Here is a 23,073-nt window from a genome sequence, read left to right on the forward strand (position 1 = left end):
ATCTTCAGCAGCTTCATGGCTTTTCTTCTTTTTATGGTGCTTTAAAAAAACTGAAAGTGTGCAACACCGCCACCATCTGGTCTGGAGTGTGAACTGGAGCTACTGCCGTTGACTTATAGACCTTATATCTGAAAATGGATTGGGTAAAGACAGCTTCCGTGTTTTAGTTAAAACACTGTGTTGGAGCTATTTATTGTTTATATTCTTTATCCATTTGAATTTTGTTAGTTTGTTCTTAAATGTACATTTTTTGTATTATTTACAGAATTTATTTGTAAGTTAATAATTGTTGATTTCATTTATTTTTTGTTTTATTATTTTTCTTATTGATATATTTTTTGAGTAAACAGGAAGTGATGCGGGTTGGCCCGCTTTCTATAAATGTAGGGGCCTGGTAAAGGACCAGCAGGCATTTGGATTAGGGGCCTATGGTTTTTACCAGTGCAAGGAAGCAGAGAAAACAAAAGGAAGTTTGAACTTTGTAATTGTTTGTTTTGCAAAGATGTCAAAATAAATCATGAAGAACAAGTTACAAGTTGGATCCTGAACCTTCTTTGCCTGCGTTAAAATACTTGACCCCAGTGTCTCAGTGGCTTATTGGAACTTTGTTGGATGTTTGGTTTGACAAACAATCGCCACTACATCAGTAAAAACCTCCCTATGGATCAAGTAAAGATGCCCGTGGACTAAAAGGAACAATTCGTCATCAATTGACATGCTGGATTCAAGGATTTCAAGGATCATCATCAAACAAAAGGTTTTGGATCGTCTTTGATGAAATCAAGCGACTGCTGCGTCAAGCCTGGATTGACACGTCACTCATTCATTAAACTGGTACGTGGCAATATTGTTCAAGCCGTAAAGGAAAACGGTGAAACTACTGGAGTTTAAAGAAAAGACATTTCACTGCAAAGACTGATGAGATGAGTTTGATGTGACAAGTTGACGCCTAATTGGATCCAGACGTGAGCCGACGCCCATCATGGAAATGTTTGTTCCCAAGAATCAACCTCTTTAAATAAAGAGACACGTTTGTGCTTTGTGGATTCCTGGACTATGCTGCCTTTAAATGTGTGAAATAATTCAAAGAATCGCTAAAAATGTCTGATGTAAAGAGCAAAGAGGATGACACCGAGACGTTACAAGAGAAAAGAACCATCAAATTTACACAAAAGGGTTTGGAGTTTTACATCAAAACATGTCAAGAAAAACGAAGTTTAAAGTGCAAACAAGCTTCAAAATTTATGGAGAAAATCTCCGCATTAATGACGTCACGAGAAAATGTTCCGGAAGTGTCTTCTAACTTTGCCAAGTTTATTAAATGCTATCAAGATGCAACTGATTTACATGAATCATTTTTAAGTTTGTCGTTACCAGAAGAAGAAGTGAAAAGGCAAACTGTGTATTTTCAGTCGAAGGTGACGACATTCTCTGATTTTATGGACAATGTAAAGGGTTGGTTGCATGAAGCAGGAGATCCATATACTGAACAGAAAATTAATGTTGATGATCAGGTTGTTGCGGATCTGGATGAAATAAATCCTGAAGACAGTGTCTCTAATATTTCAAGTGTAAAACCACGTTCAAAAACATCTTCACAGGAGTCTCGGACTTCATCCACCTCTTCTGCTCGCATTAAAGCTGCGGCTGAAAAGGCAGCGCTCATGGAGAGATTCGCTGCGTTGAACAAAAAACATCTGATTGAAGCTCAAGAAGAAAAACTGAGACAAGAAAAGGAAAAATTAGACTTGGAAACAGAGTTGGCAGCAACCAATGCAAAACTTAATGTCTTAAAAATAAATTCAGTTGCTGGCTCTAAACGATCTGATGGAATGAACTCTTATTTTGAAAGAGCCCAAGTAAAGGACACGTCCCTGCTAAATCCTCGCGCTGATGAGTTTGTTCCGAAAGAAAGAGCAGCTTCTTCATCCGACTGTCCTGTCGTCAGACCTAAACAAAGGCAGAAACCACTTCAAATGGATCGTCTGAGAGTAAAAGTTGATTCTTCAACTCAAGCAACACAGCAAACACAATTTCAATCTCCTTCTATCTCTGAGAACTGTCAGAATGATATTGTGAACATCATGCAAAGACAAAATGACATCACTGCCTTACTTGTAAAACAAAACTTATCGTCTGTTCTCCCATCCAGAAACATCCCTGTGTTTGATGGGGACCCCCTGCAGTACAGATCATTTATGAACGCCTTTGAGAACGGAGTGGAAGCTAAAACTGACAACTGGAGCGACTGTTTGCACTTTTTAGAGCAGTTCACTAGGGGGCAGCCTAAAGATCTGGTGCATAGTTGTCAGCACTTGCCTCCTGATCAAGGTTATTCCAAGGCCAAAGATCTTCTCGAAGAACATTTTGGAAATGAAAATAAAATTGCTTCTGCATATATGGAGAAGATTATGAGTTGGACACCAATTAAAGGTGATGATGTGAAAAGTCTTCAATTATTCTCTCTTTTCCTTCAAGGATGTTCAAATCTAACACAACAAATTGTTTACATGAGAGAGTTGGATTTACCTTTAAATATGAGAACAATTGTTATGAAACTCCCATATAAACTGAGGGAAAAATGGAGAGTTACTGCTTATGAGCTGCAGGAGCAAAATGGCCACCGAGCACTGTTCACTGATCTGGTTGCTTTTATAATAAAAGAAGTAAAAGTAGCATCAGATCCAGTGTTTGGCAACATCCAAGACCCACCAACTGGGAGCAACTCTAAAGTTTCAAGTTCCAACAAGCAAAGGAAGAAAGGAAGCAGTTTTGCCACTAATGTCAACACAATCCCAGAAGCCAGAACTCCCTCAACTGAAAACAAGACAAAGTCTACTGCTCTTCACAGCTGCTTGTTTTGTTCACAAAGAAATCATCTATTGGAAAACTGTATGCAGTTTAAAGCTAAAATGCATCGGGACAAGTTGACCTTCATTAAACAAAAGGGGATTTGTTTCGGTTGTCTGAAGGTTGGTCACACAAGCAAAGACTGCAGGAGTCGTTTAGATTGTAACGTGTGTCACCAAAAGCATCCAGGGGTTCTTCACATAGAGCTAAAGGAGCCAGGAGCCTCTTCAGAACAAATCCAACAGACAACAAGGTCTCACGTCAACTTCTCAACTGCAACCACTCAGACATGTGGGCATATTGGGGCCGGTCATGATGACGATGCCATTTTTTCTATTGTTGCAGTTAAAGTTAAAAGTCAAAAGAGCAACAAAGTTGTACAAACTTATGCATTTCTTGATCCAGGAAGTTCAGGTACATTCTGTACAGAAACTCTGGCAAAAAGTCTGAACTTAAAGGGCAAAAGGACAAATATTCTGCTAAGAACAATGAGTCAAAATAAGATCGTTAATGTACAAATTTTGTCTGGTTTGGAAGTCTCTGGTCTGAAAACAAATGACTTCATAGAGCTGCCAGATGTTTTGACTCAAAGTACCATGCCAGTTTCTACATTGAATATTCCCCAGCAGAAAGACATTGATCAGTGGCCTCATCTTAAATCTGTTAAGCTTCATAACATCAATGCAGATGTGGAGCTACTGATAGGAACTGATGCTTCAAATGTTTTAGAGCCCTGGGAGGTGATAAACAGTGTGGATGGTGGGCCTTATGCTGTAAAAACTAAAGTTGGTTGGGTCATAAATGGTCCCCTGCGCACTAGAAGCAACAGCAAAAATAAAAATGTTTGCACTGCTGTAACAGCCAACAGGATCTCTGTTGAGCATCTCCAAGAAATGCTGGTCAAACAGTACAATCATGAGTTTAATGAAAGATCATCAGAGGAGAAAACTGAAATGTCCAGAGAGGATCTGCATTTCATGAACATTGTTAATAACTCAACCAAACTTGTTGGGAGTCATTATCATATTGACTTACCTTTCAGGAGTGAAAGTCCCAGCTTGCCAAATAACATCTGTGTTGCAGAGCAGCGCCTCCAGAGCCTCAGGAGGAGATTTGAAAAGGATGCTCGGTACAAGGAGGAATACACTGCATGTGTGAACAACATGCTGCAACAAGGTCATGCTGAGGCTGTACCAGCAGAGGAGCTACAGAGAGATGATGGACAACTGTGGTACATTCCTCATCATGGAGTGCATCATCCCACAAAAGGCAAGTTGAGAGTCGTATTTGATTGTGGATCAACTTATAAAGGAGCATCACTGAACAGTCAGCTTCTACAGGGACCCGACCTCACAAACTCTCTGGTTGGAGTCCTCATCAGATTTAGAAAAGAGCCTGTTGCACTAACGGCCGACATCGATGCCATGTTTCACCAAGTTTATGTCTCTAAAAAACATGTCAACTTTCTCCGTTTCCTGTGGTGGCGTCATGGCGACACATCAAAACCTGCACAGGAGTTCAGGATGTTGGTTCATTTGTTTGGAGCAGTGTCTTCTCCCAGCTGTGCAAACTATGCTCTGCAAAGAACTGCTGATGACAACGCACAACAGTTTCCAGCTGAAGTGATTGATACAATCAGAAATAACTTTTATGTGGATGACTGTTTAAAATCTGTTCCCACAGAAGAAGATGCAGTGCACATGGTGAAGAGGCTGACAGACCTCTGCTCTAAAGGAGGATTCAAGCTTTCAAAATGGGTCAGCAACAGTCGCACCGTGCTCATGTCGATCCCAGAGGAAAGGAGAGCAAAAGAAATCAAGAATCTGGATTTGGACAAAGATCAACTTCCAGTTGAGAGAGTACTGGGTTTACAGTGGAGCATTGAAACAGATGAGTTCAGGTTCAGAACATCTGTGCGGGACCGCCCACAGACCAGAAGGGGCATTTTATCTGTGGTTAGCTCACTGTATGATCCCTTGGGAATCCTGGCTCCCTTCAGTATGCCAGCTAAACTGTTGCTTCAAGAACTTTGTCAACAAAATCTGAAATGGGATGAAGTTATTCCCAATTCTCTGTCTAGGAAGTGGTTTGATTGGCTGGAGGATCTCCAGCTGATATCCAGTTTTAAAGTGGAGCGTTGCATCAAACCAAGCTGCATCCGAAACCCAGACAAAGCACAACTCCATCATTTCTCTGACGCAAGTCAAAACGGTTATGGAACAGTGTCATATTTAAAACTGGAAAAGAATAACATCTCACATGTTGCTTTTATTCTAGGAAAAGCAAGAGTTGCACCTATGAAGCAAACGACAATCCCCAGGTTGGAACTGACAGCTGCTGTTCTTGCTGTCCGAGTGAATAAACTGCTGCAAAAAGAGCTGCAGATACAGTTGGAAAAACCTGTTTTCTGGACTGATAGTACAACGGTACTAAAATACATCTCCAGTGAAACCAGAAGATTTCACACCTTTGTTGCAAACAGAATCTCTGTAATCCGAGAAGCAACAGATGTGAATCAATGGAAATATATTTCCTCCAAGGAGAATCCTGCAGATGATGCATCCAGAGGCATGAGAGCCGAGGAGTTCCTCAGATGCAGGAGATGGATAAATGGGCCAGAATTTCTCCACAGACCAGAAGAGGAATGGCCTAAATTGGATGTGGATCACCATGCAATTCCTGCAGATGACCCAGAGGTCAAAAAGGATTTTACAGTAAGTGTTGTTGTGAAGGAATCAGAAAATGCTACGAACTATCTGGTTCATTATTTTTCATCTTGGACAAAGCTTAAAACCTCTGTTGCCTGGTTTCTGAAGCTGAAAAACATTCTGATGTTGCTGCAACAGAAAAGGAAAGAGTTTGCTGCTGCAGACCTGAATAAAAATGATCCAGAAAATCAAAAGAAAGAACTAGAAAAACAAATGGAGAGATTCAAGACCACTCTAAAGAAAGAAAATCTGACTCCTGAAGACTTGGCCAAGGCTGAACTGTCTATTATTCAGTTTGCACAACAACAGAAGTTTACAACTGAAATGGCTTTAATCACCAGTGGCCTTAACGCAGTCTCCAAGAGAAGTTCTCTATACAAACTTGACCCAGTATTGGATGCTGGGGTCCTCAGAGTGGGTGGCAGGTTGAATAAAACAGCCATGCCTGTTGAAGCAAAGCACTCTGCAATTTTAACAAAGGATATGTATGTGTCTACACTGATTTTACGCCACATTCATCAACAGTTGGGACATGCAGGAAGAGCTCATATGCTGTCAAGATTAAGACAAAAATACTGGATCATAAATGCTAACTCAGCTGCCAGAAAAATCATCTCTCACTGTGTTGTTTGCAGACGTAACAGAGGAAAGTTTGTTGAACAAAAGATGGCAGATCTGCCAGAAGAAAGGGTTCTGCCAACCACCGCTCCTTTCACAAACGTTGGAGTGGATTACTTTGGTCCTGTAAGTGTTAAAAGAGGAAGAAGTCTCCTGAAAAGGTATGGCGTTCTGTTCACTTGTTTCACCAGCCGTGCAGTACATCTGGAAATTGCACACACCCTCGATACAGATTCCTGTATAAACGCAGTCCGCAGGTTTATCTGTAGAAGAGGCCCAGTTTCCACCATCAGATCTGATAATGCCACAAATTTTGTTGGTGCAAATCGAGAGCTGAAGGAGAGTTTGGCTGAGCTGAATCATGCTAAAATTCAAAATGCTTTTGTGCAGGATGGCATCAAATGGAACTTTAACATCCCAGCAGCCTCTCACCAAGGTGGAGTTTGGGAGCGCCTAATTCGTTCCATAAAAGGTATTTTAGTCTCTGTTCTTAAAGAACAAGTTTTAGATGATGAAGGACTTCAAACAATCTTTTGTGAAGTTGAAGCCATATTAAACGACAGACCCATTACCAAAGTTTCAGATGACTCAAATGATCTTGAAGCACTCACACCCAACCATTTGTTGTTGCTGAAAACCAAACCAGTTTTGCCACCAGGACTGTTCAACCAAAGGGATCTTTATGTCAGGAAAAGGTGGAAACAGGTGCAATACATGGCAGAGCTGTTTTGGAAAAGATGGCTTTCTGAGTACTTACCTCTGATGCAGGAAAGACAGAAATGGACAAGAACTAAAAGATGTCTCATTCCCGGAGATGTTGTCTTAATTGCAGACTCTACAGCTCCAAGAGGATCATGGATGATGGCCAAAGTCTTGAGTGTAAACCAGGATGCCAAAGGCTTGGTGCGTTCTGTGCAACTACAAACAAAGACCAGTGTCTTGGAAAGACCTGTGACCAAACTTCTGTTGCTACTGGAAGCATCACCCTGAAGAACCAAGAGCACGTTTGAGAGAATAGCTCCTTTTTCCTTGTCAAAGTAATTGTGACATTATTCACAATTAGGGGCCGGAGTGTTGGAGCTATTTATTGTTTATATTCTTTATCCATTTGAATTTTGTTAGTTTGTTCTTAAATGTACATTTTTTGTATTATTTACAGAATTTATTTGTAAGTTAATAATTGTTGATTTCATTTATTTTTTGTTTTATTATTTTTCTTATTGATATATTTTTTGAGTAAACAGGAAGTGATGCGGGTTGGCCCGCTTTCTATAAATGTAGGGGCCTGGTAAAGGACCAGCAGGCATTTGGATTAGGGGCCTATGGTTTTTACCAGTGCAAGGAAGCAGAGAAAACAAAAGGAAGTTTGAACTTTGTAATTGTTTGTTTTGCAAAGATGTCAAAATAAATCATGAAGAACAAGTTACAAGTTGGATCCTGAACCTTCTTTGCCTGCGTTAAAATACTTGACCCCAGTGTCTCAGTGGCTTATTGGAACTTTGTTGGATGTTTGGTTTGACAAACAATCGCCACTACACACTGAAAACAACAGATCATATTGGGAGAGATGTAAAACTGAGGATACCTGCTACATTTACAGTTGAGGACAAATATTGTTTGTTTTTTTTGTCACTAAACTGTCAATGTTTGATATTTTGAGGCATGAATACATTATTTACTTTGTTAAACAACATTACAGCAAGTTCCACTATAAGGATTTTTTTTTATTTGCCATTTTAGCAAAATAGTAAAAGATTATTAATGCACTTTATTATACACTTAGATGTAATTTAAAACACTGAAATTTCAGTATATTTAGTACTTTACTTTTAAAGTAAGCATTAAGTGAAGTTTAAAAAACTATCTTGAGCATATATTTTAAAATATACACAAAATATCTTTAAAAGCATATTGTTTCATTACTTGAGCAAATACACATTTTGTTCACTTAAAGTATATTTTTATTTAATATATTTGTAAAAAGTGTATTTTGGTACAATCATATTTAAGTGTATTTAAAGTTATAATGTCAACATTGTTACAGGAATGCTTTTAGTGTACTTTGTTTATATTTATAGGTAGTACTCTTAATAGTATAGTTAAAATGTAATTCTGCAGATGTAAGTATGTTTAAAATATACTACAGTATACTTTTTCACTAGGGTGGTTTTATTTTGCTGCTGAAAGCCTCCATGCAAATGTTTTATGCATTTCATGAGTGTGTCTGTAGAAACCCATTGTTCATGATTTAAACCTTCATGCTTCGGTTTTAGATCGTTTGTTGGGTTTTATTGTGAAGGGTTGAAGCGGTTCTGATCCCGTCTGCAGGAAGCGGCTCTGATCAGTCGGAGGATCCGATAATCCAGGTTTGGATCAGTGAACGACCCGACAGCTGTGTGTGTCTCTGATCTCTAATCCTGCGGCTCTGCTTCTGTTGTCCAGAGACAATCTACTGGAAAACTTTTTATATTGAGGACAAGTTGGTGGAAGGACGACCTCGTTCAGTTAGATTCTGGTGATCTGGCTCATGGTGTCACTGAGTTCTGGTCACTTTGTCCTGCACAGAAACAGTGAGAAACTAAGTACACTCTTACTGCCCCCATTAGATTTAAGGAGTTTAATCTATTTTCAACATTTTTGTAACAAAAAATGACAGTGTTAAAGGGCCGGTATCAGGTAAGATAATCTCTTTTTTATCTTTGCATCACATTGGGATGTTTTTCCCTGTTTGATTGTTTCATGTTTCAGAAATCCTTTAATCTCCATGACAACCATTCAGCTGTTAAAATGCCTGGGTGGACCAAGCCCCGCCTCCAAGGCTTAGCTCCTCCCCCACTCAGCTCCTTCAGACTAGCCAGCAGCAATTAGCACACAGCAGCTGAGCTCATTTTAGGAGCTGCTGCTCAGAGCAGCGCTGGTGAAAACATTAAAGGGTTAATAGAGGAGCCATGATGGGATGACTTCCTGGAGGCGGAGCTTCAGGAAGAGAAGGAGCTTCTTAAAGAGACAGAGGCCCAATTTCAAGCCATTAAATCAGGAAGTCAAATTATTTAAGTAATTTTTAATGTAAAAAGCATTTTTATAGCAACTGAAGCAGCGCTCAGCAGCTTTGTTCAGCATACAGATGAGGAATGTCCGTCTGTCTGTCAGCCGTCTCCTCCAGAACAAAAGCCGCTTCGGGTTTTGTTTCCTCTGAAAGAACCGAATCCTGTGAAGCTCTCATGTTGACAGCAGCATGTTGGTGTGTTTCAACCTGAACGCAGCTCTGTGTGTCCAGCTTTATTCAACCTGCTGACAGGTTGTTGGACTCAGACATGTTCAGGAGTCCAAAACAGCCTGGAGACACCCAGAGACGCTGAGGGACAACAGGGATCTGACAGGAAGCAGCAGAAAGCAGGAGGGAGACGACTGACAGTGATCAGGAGCAGAGCAGCAGAATGGGCTGAGCAGAACCAGAACCACGATTCCTGCAGCAGCACACATATGAATCTAGAAAACAATCATGTAGATGCAAAAGATTCTCATCAACATGTCTAATAAACCAACTCTTCATGTTCTGCAGATATTATTTATGAGATTACACAAACATGATCAGCAGCAATACGAGCTATCAGAAAAACATTCATTCATAAATCTCACAGCTTCAGACTAAATGTTTAGTAAGCTAATTAAACATTTTGCTAGCAAACTAAATATTTAGATAGTAACCTAAATATTTACTTCCAAACTCAATATTTAGCTCTCAGCTAGCTAAATATTTAGTTTATGAACTAAATAGCAGGCTGAGAGTTAAACATTTAGCTAACATGCAAATTCACTTGGCAATAGGGGGAAGTGGACTGTCAAAATAAAAGCTGGGGATTGATAATGGCTGCTGGCGATTCATCGGTCCAAGTGGCTTGAACTGCTCAGCGTCAGGTTTCCTCTCTCACATCTGGACATAATTAATACAGATTTCTGCTTTCACAAAGTGTTGTTTCCATGGAAACTGACCAAATCACCACAGAAGTCACCAGTTTCAGGTGAAAGTTCCTGAGTTGACAACAGGCAGCTGCAGCGCTGGCTCCTGATTGGCTGATCCTCATTAACCTCCTCATCAGAGCCAAGCGTCACCTGCGCTGATCAGCAGAGGCGATTAAAGACCCGCTGAACAGAGTTAATTAGGCTTTAATCAGCAGACAGGAAGTTCTGCTGAGTCACTCCAACATGGAGGACGTCTGGGAAGTTTCCAACAACTTCCAGGTTCCTCAGGGTTTCTGTCTACGCTGATGAGACAGTGAATCATACTAGGCTCCATATACAAGTCTGTCTCATGTAAGGCGTCTAAATACTGCTTAAATAATAATTCACAATAAATCCAGACTAACTTTCAACTAGAAAACTGAAATAGGTAGAAGAGCTGCAGGTAAACAGGAAGTGCCATCCATCCATCCATCTTATCCGGGTCGGGTCGTGGGGTCAGCAGCCTAAGTAAGGAGGCCCAGTCTTCCCTCTCCAGCCTCTTCCAGCTCCTCCAGGAACCCCAAGCCGTTCCCAGGCCAGCAGAGAGACATCGTCCCTCAGCGTGTCCTGGGTCTCCCCTCCTCCCGGTGGGACCTGAACTCCTCACCAGGGAGGCGTCCAGGAGGCATCCTGACCAGATGGCCGAGCCTCAACTGGCTCCTCTCGACGTGGAGGAGCAGCGGCTCTACTCTGAGTCCCTCCTGGATGACCGAGCTTCTCTCTCTAAGGGAGAGCCCAGCCACCCTGAGGAGGAAACCCATTTCGGCCGCTTGTATCCGGGACCTCGTTCTTTAGGTCATGACCCAAAGCTCATGACTATGGATGAGGGTGGGAACGAAGATCGACCGGTAAATCGAGAGCTTCGCTTTTTGGCTCAGCTCTCTGTTCACCACGACGGACCGGTACGGCGCCCGCTTCACAGCAGACGCTGCACCAATCCGCCTGTCGATCTCCCGCTCTCTTCTTCCCTCATTGGTGAACAAGATCCCCAGATACTTAAACTCCTCCACTTGAGGCAGGATGACCCCCCGACCTGGAGAAGGCTCTCTACCCTTATCCAGACCATGGCCTCGTATTTGGAGGCACTGATCCTCATCCCGGCCGCTTCACATTCGGCTGCGAACCGCTCCAGCGAGAGCTGCAGATCACGACCTGATGAAGCCAATAGGACCACATCATCAGCAAAAAGCAGAGATGCGATCCTAAGTTCCACCAAAACGGATCCCCTCAACGCCTCGGCTGGTCAGAGATTCTGTCCATGAAAGTAATGAACAGAATCGGTAAACAGGAAGTGGAATCAGTTAAATCTGGTCAAAAGCCCCACCTCCTGGATATCTGACTGTTTCTGGCACTAAACTGTTAGCACAGTGATGCTGTTTGGGTTTCATTGGTTTGTTATGAAGTGAAAAGATATATCATTTTTGATTAAAACTTTTTACCTCAACTTGTTTTAATAGTTTGTAAAATTACATAATCAAAACTTAACAGCAATAATTTAGTTAGCCTATCATAGCAGGCAAAATATAAGTCATATTTTCACCATGGATTCATTCATTTATAAATTGTAGTTTCCATATAAAATTAGCTCAAATTAAAAATATTTAGATCCAAGCTAAATATTTCTGCTGCAACCTAACTAAATATTTAGTTGACAAATTATTTAGCTTGTTTACTAAATATTTAGTTTAATGCCAATATTTAGCTTGCTAGCTAAATATTTAACTAATTTGTTAACCCTAAATATTTAGTATGAAATCTATTTGAGCTATAAATGTAGCTTAAAAAGTAAATATTTAGCTTGATCAAGAGCTAACAGTTTAGCTAATATCTGGACGCAAATAAAACCTGGGTGTTGTGAACTGCTAAGCTTTTATTTAATTATTTTATAGTAATTTTATCAGCAGATGTGTGGAACAGGAAGCCGAGCGGTTTTCTCCTGCAGGTCTGGATGTTTTCCTGATGCTGAGTTAGCTTTTCTTCTTCTTCTCTTCCATCCGTCACGCCGCCATTCAGCCGAGCGCTGTGAACCCTGCTGCTGCTGCTGGGAAACCCCGCATGACGCTAGAGATGACCCAGGGTTAGAGCACGACCGGAACCAGAACCAGAACCTTAACAGGAAGACTGTCTCTGCTTCAGCAGAACCACCCACTCACTGCTGTCTCACCTTTTATTATCCTAAGTGTTTTTGTTTCGCAGGTTAACATGAAGAAGAGTCAGGTGACTCAGTGCCTGTCCTCCATCTTTGATTCCAGCGTCCAAAACATGGAACGGAAAATAATCACTAACATGAAAAAATATGAGAAAAACATCATTTCTGATCAGCAGGTACAAGCTTTTAAAGTATTCACACCCCTGGCTGTTTGAACCTCTTATTGCTTTTCTGCATAAAGTTATGGTCAAAGTCATTTTTAACAAGCATTTGCAAAGTTATGGAGTCTGTGGGATGACATCTGGACACATTATGGGGCTTCTTCCATCCTCCCTTGGGAAATCAGCTCACAATGATATATGGGCTTTGACTAGGCCACTTGGGCACATTCTCCCTGTTTCTGAGCAGTTTTAGCTGGAACATTAATCTTTACCGTCTGACTCAGATTATCCTCCAGGACTTCAGGGTTTGCTGCTGGGAAGCATTCCCAGAGCATGACACTGCCACCACCATGCTTCATAGTGGAGGAGGTGAGTTTGTGGTGATGTGCAGTTTTTTTTTCTTTTACCAACAAGTAAAATTTTGTCTCATCCAAGCAAAGAATGTTGTGTTAGTGGACCTGTAGTCTCATATGTACCTTTGGTCGGATTCCAGGTGAGAAATGAGCGTCATGCAGGTGAGTAACCAAGGCAACAGCTCTGAGACACTAACCGCAGACTTTACATTTTAATTAAATAATTAGTAAAAAAAAAAAAAGAAGCTTATCTCCACAGTTTTTCCTGTGGGCTGTGAGGAAAACATCCAAGGGGTGAATACTTTTTACAGACTGTAAATCAGAAAAAGAAGCACAAGTGAAGGACAGCAGGACTTCCTGTCCAGGTTTAGCTCAGATCAGCGATTTCCAAACTGAGGGTTTTAACTATTCAATTATGTGTTCAACTAGAGGCCCAGGGGCCAAATTCGGCCCACCTTAGTTTTTTCTCTGGCCCTCTAGACATCAAAGGAAACTTAGTTTGACAGCCCTGTTTTAAATGATGAAATCAAATGATAAAAATCTCATTTTTCAAAAACAAATCCATTAAATATACATAAATACAGATAAATAATGTAATGGAGTCACCAGGTCAGCTGTTGGGGATCAGCACTCTGGCACTATTTTTGGGGGTTACAGGTTGAAAAGTTTGTGAACTCCTGGCTTAGAGGCTGCAAAGAGTCAATTTCCATGAACTGGTGATGTAAATAAATGTGGGAAGGTTTTTGAGATAAAAAAATGTCCCAACTACCCGAATCTGAACTCGTTTCAGTCAAACAGAGACATGAGGACAGACAGAAGTGTTACGGATTCTGTTTCCCTCTGTGTCTTTTAGCCTCTTCTGTCTGCTTACACCCTGCAGCTTACATAACCATGTTTATGTGTGACATAAACAGACTGAAACTGATTAGACCCTTTAGAGAGGGAGCAGACTGAGAAGAATAATCAGGAGCTCAGTGGACCGGCGCTGGACGGTGAATGTAACTCTGGTTCTGGTCCATTTGGATGACATGTATGGCTTTAACATTTGATCATTTTTCGGCATTAAAGCCTGTCCTTATACAACCAACTGTCATTATTTCTCAAGGTAATTTACAGTGAAGGGTTCTGGTCGGGTTCTGGTCTAAACGGACCTGGTGGAGCACAGAGACAGAAATGAATGAAGTCCAACAGAAGGTTTCTCCAGAGATACTCAGTTTGTGCTTTTAAATCTACTCACATCGTTTCATGAACATGCTGGAGAGCAGAGGGGCTCGTCAGTGTAAACATCGTTATTACCTCATATTTACTCACTAGCAAGAAAACTACCAGGAACCGCAGAGACCAGCAGGTCCTGCCTGGACATCTGCATGCAAAACAACACGCCATGCATCTGCCTCAGTGTTTTAGAAAAGGGGAACAGTTGAGGATGCAAACGTCTCTCAAGGCAGCTCTTCATCTGCAAAATGCTTTGTAATATACGAACTTTACGAAAGTTTAGCAAAACATCAACACAGTATTTTAAAAACACCAGGGAGAGTTGGGAGGGGTTCATACATTCCTTCATCGACCGCCTCCCTGCTCGGCATGCTGTCTGCAGGGAGGCGGCGCTTGGATTGGTCACGTTGTGTTTGTGTGCTTTTCTTCTGCTGTCAGCCGTCGTCGGCCCTGCATGCACAGCGGATGCTCAAGGTGCTGCACTTAGCATTTTTACACACGACTAAAGTCTGACCCTGAACTGGGGCAGTATGACAGAAACCTCATGATGGTTCCTCCAAAATGTTCCTGCTACAGGATGACAGCCAAAACACACCGCTTCCATCCAACTTTTCAAATTCTGATCTGATTTTTCCTGTCAGAAAGTCTCTGACTCGACGGCCGATCTACGGACCACTGGACTAGTCAGATCAATTATTGAGACCAGAGTTTGAACCAGAAGTCTTGCCAACGTAAACACTAGGAAAGATCAGAAAAGATCAGTTTCACCCTTTTCTGAGCTCCAAACATGCAGAAGCATGCTATGGGTTCTGATAGAAAAAGATTTTAGTTGGTATTTGTGTGGCTTTTGTTTTACGCTTCCTATCGTACTCATGACGTTCTGACCAAAATAGTCCTGAGGTATGAAAGTTAAAGACCAAAATATATCAGATCAGATGATGTACATAGACACACATTAAAGATAACAGGGCTTCGCAGAACGCTAGCATTCCCTGTGAGTGTATCTCCAAGTGTCCGACTAAGAGCGATAATCTGGCATGAATAATCGATCTTGCGAGTCCAGTCGTATCAGAGTGTAAAGAGTCAGATGCAAACGGTGTGTTTATCCTACAAGTTCTGGAGTACTTGGACTGGTTTGGTCCAAAAAGCAACAGTCACCAAGCTGACGGACCTCATGGAGCCCGTTGACCTGATGAGTCACTTGCAGAAACTCCAAAGGATGAAAACTGTGATGAGAACTTCCTGAGCTAATCCAGCTACACTGTGCAAATTACAGGGTGATTGAAGGTCCCTGGAAAAGCTCTACGGATGACATGTTTGGTGTTAACGATCTGAAGAACCATAGAGAAGCTCCAAAGGTTTTGCTCTGTCCTTGTGGATCCACAGAAAACAGAGAAAGAACCAAGACAGGAACTGAGGTCCTGGATGAGGAAGTGAGGACAGAGACACTGTGGTGAGGTGTGAGGTAGTGCCACAGAGGTTCGGGTGGGATACATCAGGGATCTGCTCTGAGCTCCTTCTTTTGAAGGAGTTCAAGTCCTGAAGGTGGAGGAGGTCAACCAGCAACAGCAACAGGCAGTGATCTAGCGAGGTGAAGGCTGAATTTGGAGAAAGCAGGAAGGAGAATCTGATGAAGCAGGTGAGACGGAGTAACCTGTGAACCTCTAAAGGGAGCAGGAGGTTCTACCAGTTGGTGACTGCAAAGACTTTCTCAGCTGGCGAAACCTGTATGAATGAATCTATGGTCCTACATAGATTCATGTGAAGATGCCACAGAGATTGTTTTCCACAGTTTCAGGACCAACATAGTGACATCATACTAATTGTAGTGGAGCTTGACACCTGGTGGTCAATAACTTCCTGTACAGTGGCATGCCCAGCAGGCTCAAAGGAAGTGGATGGTGTCATGGCCTCCTGACCTTAGAAACAGCTCAACCATCCAACGATCCTGCCGGGATGTCCTCTGAAAGTCCACTGATTCCAAGGTCCAGTTCTGATTCTGGTCAAATCCATCAGACAAGGCGCTACAAGTACCCAACATGTCATTTCTGAAACCGCTGACCTTTCACAGCTTCTGCCATCAGCTTCCATCGGACCGGCATACCGAACAGAACCAACACCAACTTACAAAGAACCAACAAAACTCTGAGGATGTGTTTGACGTTGTAGTCATTGTGGTTGTGATGACTTGTAAGTAAAGAAGAGGCAGGATTTCTCCAACATTGCAGAGTCAGGGTTGGACCATAGACCAACCGGTAAATTGAAAGTCTTGCTTTTCGACTCAGCTCTCTCCTCACCGCAGTGGACCCATGCACTGTCCGCATTGCAGCGGCAGCTGCACTGATTTCTCTTATCAATCTCCTTATCCATCCTCCCTTTACTAATGAACAAGACCACAAGATGGATGAACTCCTCTACTTGGGGGACGAACGTCCCTCCAACCTGGAGAGGCCAAACTGGTCTAACCATTGTCTCAGACTTCCAGCCGCCTCACACTTGGCTGTGAACCGTCCCTGTGCATTCTGTAGCTCCAAGCCAGAAAGAGCGAGCAGAACCACATCATTCGTATAAAACAAGGAACAAAATCCACCGATCAACAAACTAGACCTTCCCGGCACTCGGCTACGCCTATAAATCCTGACTATACAAGTTATGGGCTCGATGTGAGGAATATGATAGCAACAGTAGCAAAAAGCCCAGGTGTACATGTCTACTTGTTTCCCATGCACAAATTTCTCTGGACGAGTGCAAGTGATTGTCGCCTCATTGCGCAAGTTCCACAGGAAATAAATGGAGAGGGAGCGACGTTGCCTTCCACATACCAAGCCCTTCATGAACAGGACTGGTGATAAATAGCAGCCACACTGGAGTCCAACATGCACCAGAAACAGGTCTGGCTTAGTGTCAGTGATGCCTGTACAGAGAATCCCTAATAAAGGACCCTGGATTTTGTACTCCATCCCTACGGGGGCCCATGAGGGACACGGATGAAAGCCTTGTCCAGGTCAACGAAACAAATGTGGGCCAGTTGGGCAAACTCCCATAAGCCCTTGAGCTTCCTGCAGAGGGAGTAGAGCTGGTCCAGTGTTTCCTGGCCAGGATGGAAACCAAACTGCTCCTTCTGAAGGTTCACTGAAGGTTCAACTGCCTTCTTTGTTCAACTATGTTCTTGGTTCTGTCAAAACCTCTCTCAATGCACTGAGGTTTCTTCTCAACAAATAAATGATCAATGGAAATGCTGACTGAACCTTTCAGATTCCTATCTAGGGTAGACCAGATGGACTTTGATCTACAGGTCTTATGATCTTCAGCAGTTACCAGGAGAACAGCAGCTCTCTGATCAACGACGAGATCTGAAAAGCATCTCCACCTTCATCCAGAGAGGAAGACGAGTGTAGCTTAAGGGGGTTACCATTGGGAATTATTATTTGATATGAAAGGCAGCAAATGTTTCAGTTGATGACATCATTAAAAGTACTAAACTAGCAGCAGCAAAAGCAGGAACCAAGGGGTTCCTACACTTGGTCCCTCAGAATAAAACTGTGAAGGCCAACTGGTTTAAGGATAGATGACCCCAATGCCTCATGGGTAAATACTGCGTGCATCATCTTTAGCATCCGCTTTGACAAAAAACACAAGACAGTCAACATTTTGTGAGGTTGGTTTGCTGTGGTGCTGAAGTTCAGGGGCCAAACGGCCTGGAAGACTGGAATTCACTGGGCTCTTTGGGCTTGATGCCCTTGCTGTTATAGTAGTCAACCACCTGGTTGGGCACTTCTGCTAAGACGCTCTTCGCCAGCGCAGCCGGAGAGGCCTGGAGAGGACCCAAGAAGAAACAAAATGTTGTTTAATATGAACTCCTGACCCTATTTTAAGGACTAATCAGTTTTCTGGGAACAAAACTTCTTCAGTTCAAAATGTGGTCTAACATGTCTGAAACAGAGCAATAAGGACATAGAACAGGCATAATGAGTCTCAGAAAGAGTTTTTATGAATTCCTCTGGTTTTCTGAAACTCACATGTTTGAAATTGCGAAAGGGGACAAACTGGACGATGTCCCGGAGGACGGGTTCTCCTTTGGGCGACCTCAGGATCCCGTCATCCCCATCCAGCATCTGCATGTCACCGAAGTCAGCGTTCCCGATCCCGACGATGATGATGGACATTGGAAGATGGGAGGCCTGGACGATGGCTTCCCTGGTGTCGGCCATGTCGGTGATGACGCCGTCGGTCAGGATCAGCAGAATGAAGTATTGCTGGAGCAGGAAGTTCAGGTCAGTTCAGATCGGGTCGGAGGGAACCGGAGGTTCCTGAAGGCAGCGTCTCACCATGGCCTCTTTGGTGTGGACCTCCTGCGAGGCAGACTTGGCAACCTTCTGGATGATGGGGGCGATGTTGGTGGGGCCGTAGAGCTGCAGCTTGGGTAGGCAGGCCTGGTACGCCTCCACCACACCCTGGATACCTGAGCAGGTCCAAAAGGAACCGCATACAATGAGTCAGTCAGTCCAGTAACTTCTGATGTTAATATGCAAAAGAAGCATATTTTAGAAGTGAAAATTTATCATTTTACTTAAATATAACAAGAAATCTGAGAACTTTCTACACATAAAGAGAAAAATGCAACAAAACTTTTTAATAGTGAAGCTCATGTTCCTTGCTGTTTATGGTGCAGGATCAGCGGCAAAATTAAGTCTACCGTCCATCCAGCAGTGGCTACTTCCTAGTAGCAGGAGACTATGTCCATTCTCAAGCTAGCTACTGATCTGAGTAATGACATGCTGGCATTGGAAAATGAGAAGGAGGCTACTCACTATTGCTAGCATTAAATATTCTAACAACTAGCATGTGTAAGCTGTTCACCCACTGGCAGGGGCGCTGCCAGGAATCTTGGGCCCCATGACAAAAAATTTGTTTGTCCCCCCCCGTAGCTGCTGTTACAATTTCTTGAGTCTATTTGACCCATAAAAAGCGTCACAGTTTTAAAGGCTTGCATCTGCCTTGCTTTCTTTGGTTCAATACTGATAATTAGCACAATATTTACTGCTCATGAATTTTACATCCAACAGTCCACATCAGGTATACAAGTAGGTTGCTTAAATTTCTTCTATTAGTTTTAGATACTGAAATGTCTCTCCATGAGCAACAGTCTAAAGCAGGGGTGTCAAACTCCAGTCCTCGAGGGCCGGTGTCCTGCAGTTTTTAGATGTACCACAGGTACAAAACACTGGAATGAAATGGCTTAATTACCTCCTCCTTGTGTAGGTAAGTTCACCAGAGTCCTGCTAATGACCTAATTATTCTATTCAGGTGTGGTGCAGCAGAGGCACATCTAAAAGTTGCAGGACAGCGGAGGACTGGAGTTTGACACCTGTGGTCTAAAGCAACGTGCAAAATACACATGAAGCAATCCAGACTTCTAAAAATGCTAGTAGTTGCATTTTATTCGAGCTGCAGAACATAACTTTAATAAAAAATATGATTTCTCCATATTTGTTAAAGCTGTCACCATGTCGTAGCAGTTTGTTATGAGACAGATAATCTGTGAAAACAATCAATCTCCTCCATCTCCTTCCTGAACTACTATTACTGGTTAACGTCATGCACCGTTCTGACCAAAACAACCAATCAGAACCAGGAGGAGGGTCTTAGCGCTGTCAATTAGCTCATTCACTCACTGCTAAACGAGCTAATGGGGGAGAATAAAACTTATCATTACAAGAAACTGTTTATCTGCCATCATTGGTAGCTATGCTAACTAGACTGAGCATTCACAACAGGCTATGCTAGCTGCAGCATAGCACAAATCGAGGGGGAGGAAGGATGAGCAGCACCACATGAGATTGTGATTGACAGCACTAAAACTCTCCTGCCTATGACTGGTTGTTTCTAGCACTGGGAGAAGGCAGAGGAAATAGATTTTTCACAGATTACCTCTCATACCGTACTGTCACAACATGATGACAGTTTTAACAAAGATATGGAAAAAATATTTATATGAAAGTGACATACTGCAGCTTTAATTTCACTCAGGGGACGGGTCAGGGGGGACGTGGGTTAGAGCTGCTGCTGACTGACTGACCTGTTAAGCGTTAAAAGGTACAAAGGACAAGTTCAATATATGAATATGTTGGTAATTTTTTTCCTAAATTCATCAACGCTAGTGAAATGGAGGCAAACAGTAGTCTGTAGCTAAGCTAACTATGCTAAATGGTTGATAATCTCACACAGTCTACTCACCTCTCTCGGAGAAAAACTGGGTTATAAATTAACACACTTGCATTTTTCTCTCTCCTTTTTTTTATTTGAAAACCTGATTTTATAACTTTTCTTAGAAGCATAGTAGCTGCCACAGTCGTTCTTGTTTCTTACTGTCTGCTGCTAACAGCGTCACAGTGAAGCTCCAAGCAGGAACAAACCATTTAACGCAGATGGGGGGGTTCAGGGCAAATATGGACATGTGTTTGTTGGTCTGGGAGTGGGAACATTCAATTTTTACTGCTAAAAACAATCTTCTGAAATACAATATGATTGATTTTGTAATTGACAGGGCCCTGATTTTTTTTATTTTTATTTCTATGAACAAAAAATAAAAAAATAAACTGTGGAGGTGTTCTGTCTCATACCTCGTTAATCCAGCATACCTTAATGTGCACATCGATGTTACGTTTCTTAGCCATCATACCTGTAGAATTTTCATTTTGTGTGTTTTATTCCTCTGGTAAATAAAAAAAATAAAATAAGAAAAGTCCAGTTATTTCCATGCCGAGTCCAGAAAGAGGTGATGTTCTACTGGTTGCCCAACAGCTTCGGTCAGCATCCAGTGTTATTCATGTTGTTTTAGGACACATTCAGTGCAGTTTTCTAAAGAAGTAATAAAATATTAAAAAGGTAGATTAGCTATAGGGACAAAATATCCGACCAAATTTGTAGTCAAACAGTATTTGTAGTAATAGTGACGCTAAACGGGACTAAAGTCTTGTTTACAGTTTGGAAACAGCAAAAGTCATTTATGTTAATATGTTTGATTAACATAGCAGCTAAACTTCTGAGAAACAAAACACAAAATGAAACTTCTACAGCACAGGTGTCAAACTCCAGTTCTCCACTGTCCTGCAACTTTTAGATGTGCGTCTGATGCGCCACACCTGAATAGAATAATTAGGTCATTAGCAGGACTCTGGAGAACTGACCTACACAGGGAGGAGGTAATTAAGCCATTTCATTCCAGTGTTTTGTACCTGTGGTACATCTAAAAACTGCAGGACAGCGGAGGACTGGAGTTTGACACCCCTGTTCTACAGGTATGACGGGTTTATAAGAAACCTGCTGAGTAAGCGGTATGTGACGTAACATCGATGTGCGTATTACTATACAATATGCTGGATTGACGGTATGACAGTGCAGCGGCCGGCGGCTGCAGGGAAACACTCTGACTTCATTAAGTCAGAGCTGAAGAGCCGCTTCCTGAACTCAGGTTGACCTTTAGGCAGCTGACAGACTCAAACCTTCAACATGATAGTGTAACTAAAGCGCTTTATTTCCTCAGGAAGTCATTTCATACATCCAGAAATCACTTTCTAGCTCCTCCAGAAACCAAAAGTTCAGGATTTAAAAAGCATTATTTTCATGATTAGTAAATTAAACCTGATGTCTGAGGTGTTTCCTTAAATCAAATACTTTGCTTCTTCCTCCCAGTCTGATTGAAGCCGCTGGCAGCAAAAAGCTAACGGCTAGCCAGCTAATTTATCTGGAAGGTGTGATGCTGCAGCTCTTCACCGTTTCCTAAAAGCTGCGTGTTTCAGCTGGTCTGAGTTTTACTGTGAATATTCTGTGACTCCAGGCCCTCAGCGTTTGGTTTGTCTTGACTCAGATACGATCACCCTGCGGCTCGTGTTTGCTGCCTGAGATTAAAATGACGGAGAAACTTCATGCTGGAGGTCAGCAGACAGCCAGAGGAGCCATGAGCGGATCAAAGCCGCCACTGATCAATCTGATCAATGGTCAGTGAGGAGAGGAAGGACGCAGAGACTCTTTTCTTCTTCTCTTTCTGGAATACTCACTTCAGTTAAGAGCATGTTGTCATGGACACAGAAATTTGAATGAGTGAAGAATCAGGTCAGAATTTTATTTTAAGAACAGGATTTTAATTTGAAGGCAATTATTTAGTTTTTGGGTGGCAAAGAATTTGTTTGTGTGCAGGATTTAGTTTACTCAGAGAGCAGAACCGTTCCTCTGATTTGGACCAATCAGAGAGCAGAACCGTTCCTCTGATTTGGACCAATCAGAGAGCAGAACCGTTCCTCTGATTTGGACCAATCAGAGAGCAGAACCGTTCCTCTGATTTGGACCAATCAGAGAGCAGAACCGTTCCTCTGATTTGGACCAATCAGAGAGCAGAACCGTTCCTCTCATTTGGACCAATCAGAGAGCAGAACCGTTCCTCTCATTTGGACCAATCAGAGAGCAGAACCGTTCCTCTCATTTGGACCAATCAGAGAGCAGAACCGTTCCTCTGATTTGGACCAATCAGAGAGCAGAACCGTTCCTCTCATTTGGACCAATCAGAGAGCAGAACCGTTCCTCTCATTTGGACCAATCAGAGAGCAGAACCGTTCCTCTCATTTGGACCAATCAGAGAGCAGAACCGTTCCTCTCATTTGGACCAATCAGAGAGCAGAACCGTTCCTCTCATTTGGACCAATCAGAGAGCAGAACCTACCAGCACACTCGGGGTTGTCCTTGTTGAAATTCACAGCGAAGTCGTGGGAAACCTGCAGGAAACAGGAAGCTACGTTTAATCTTTGATTAAACAAGAGAGGAAGATCATCATCATCGTCCTCATCGGCTATGGGTTTATTGTTTCTGATCATTCAGATCTGAAGTAACAGCCTGGACCCAAAGCGGAGCAGATCAGTTTCCTGCTGATCAGAATGCATCATGGGAAGGGAACTGAGGTCAGCAGGGGGCGCTGCTTGACATGCAGCAGCAACCTCTCTAAGCAGAGTGCATGCTGGGAT

The 23,073-nt window shown here is 42.4% G+C and overlaps 2 protein-coding genes across 3 annotated transcripts in view; one reads left to right on the forward strand and one right to left on the reverse strand.

Moving 5' to 3' along the window:
* Positions 1-214: 214 nt before the first annotated feature.
* On the forward strand, positions 215-13,730 carry LOC148154926 (uncharacterized). Its single transcript, XM_088013949.1, has 5 exons — positions 215-2,331; positions 3,934-4,119; positions 4,534-4,709; positions 12,375-12,503; positions 13,695-13,730. The coding sequence occupies exons 1-5, from the start codon at positions 1,101-1,103 to the stop codon at positions 13,728-13,730; spliced, it is 1,758 nt and encodes a 585-aa protein (XP_087870075.1). The 5' UTR covers positions 215-1,100.
* Positions 12,029-23,073, reverse strand: part of LOC106907978 (copine-4-like) — a 29,823-nt gene continuing 18,778 nt past the window's right edge. For both annotated transcript variants that reach the window (XM_088013659.1, XM_088013658.1), the window contains 4 exons: positions 22,776-22,827; positions 18,385-18,518; positions 18,076-18,312; positions 12,029-17,870 (listed from right to left, as the gene is read on the reverse strand). In XM_088013659.1, coding sequence (XP_087869785.1) covers positions 17,739-17,870; positions 18,076-18,312; positions 18,385-18,518; positions 22,776-22,827 — 555 coding nt within the window. In that variant the 3' untranslated portion in view covers positions 12,029-17,738. The remainder of the gene's footprint in view (positions 17,871-18,075; positions 18,313-18,384; positions 18,519-22,775; positions 22,828-23,073) is intronic.

The sequence above is a fragment of the Poecilia mexicana genome, unplaced genomic scaffold (genome assembly GCF_051168715.1).
Source record: "Poecilia mexicana isolate PSO_F unplaced genomic scaffold, ASM5116871v1 scaffold_16, whole genome shotgun sequence".
Taxonomy (NCBI): Eukaryota; Metazoa; Chordata; class Actinopteri; order Cyprinodontiformes; family Poeciliidae; genus Poecilia; species Poecilia mexicana.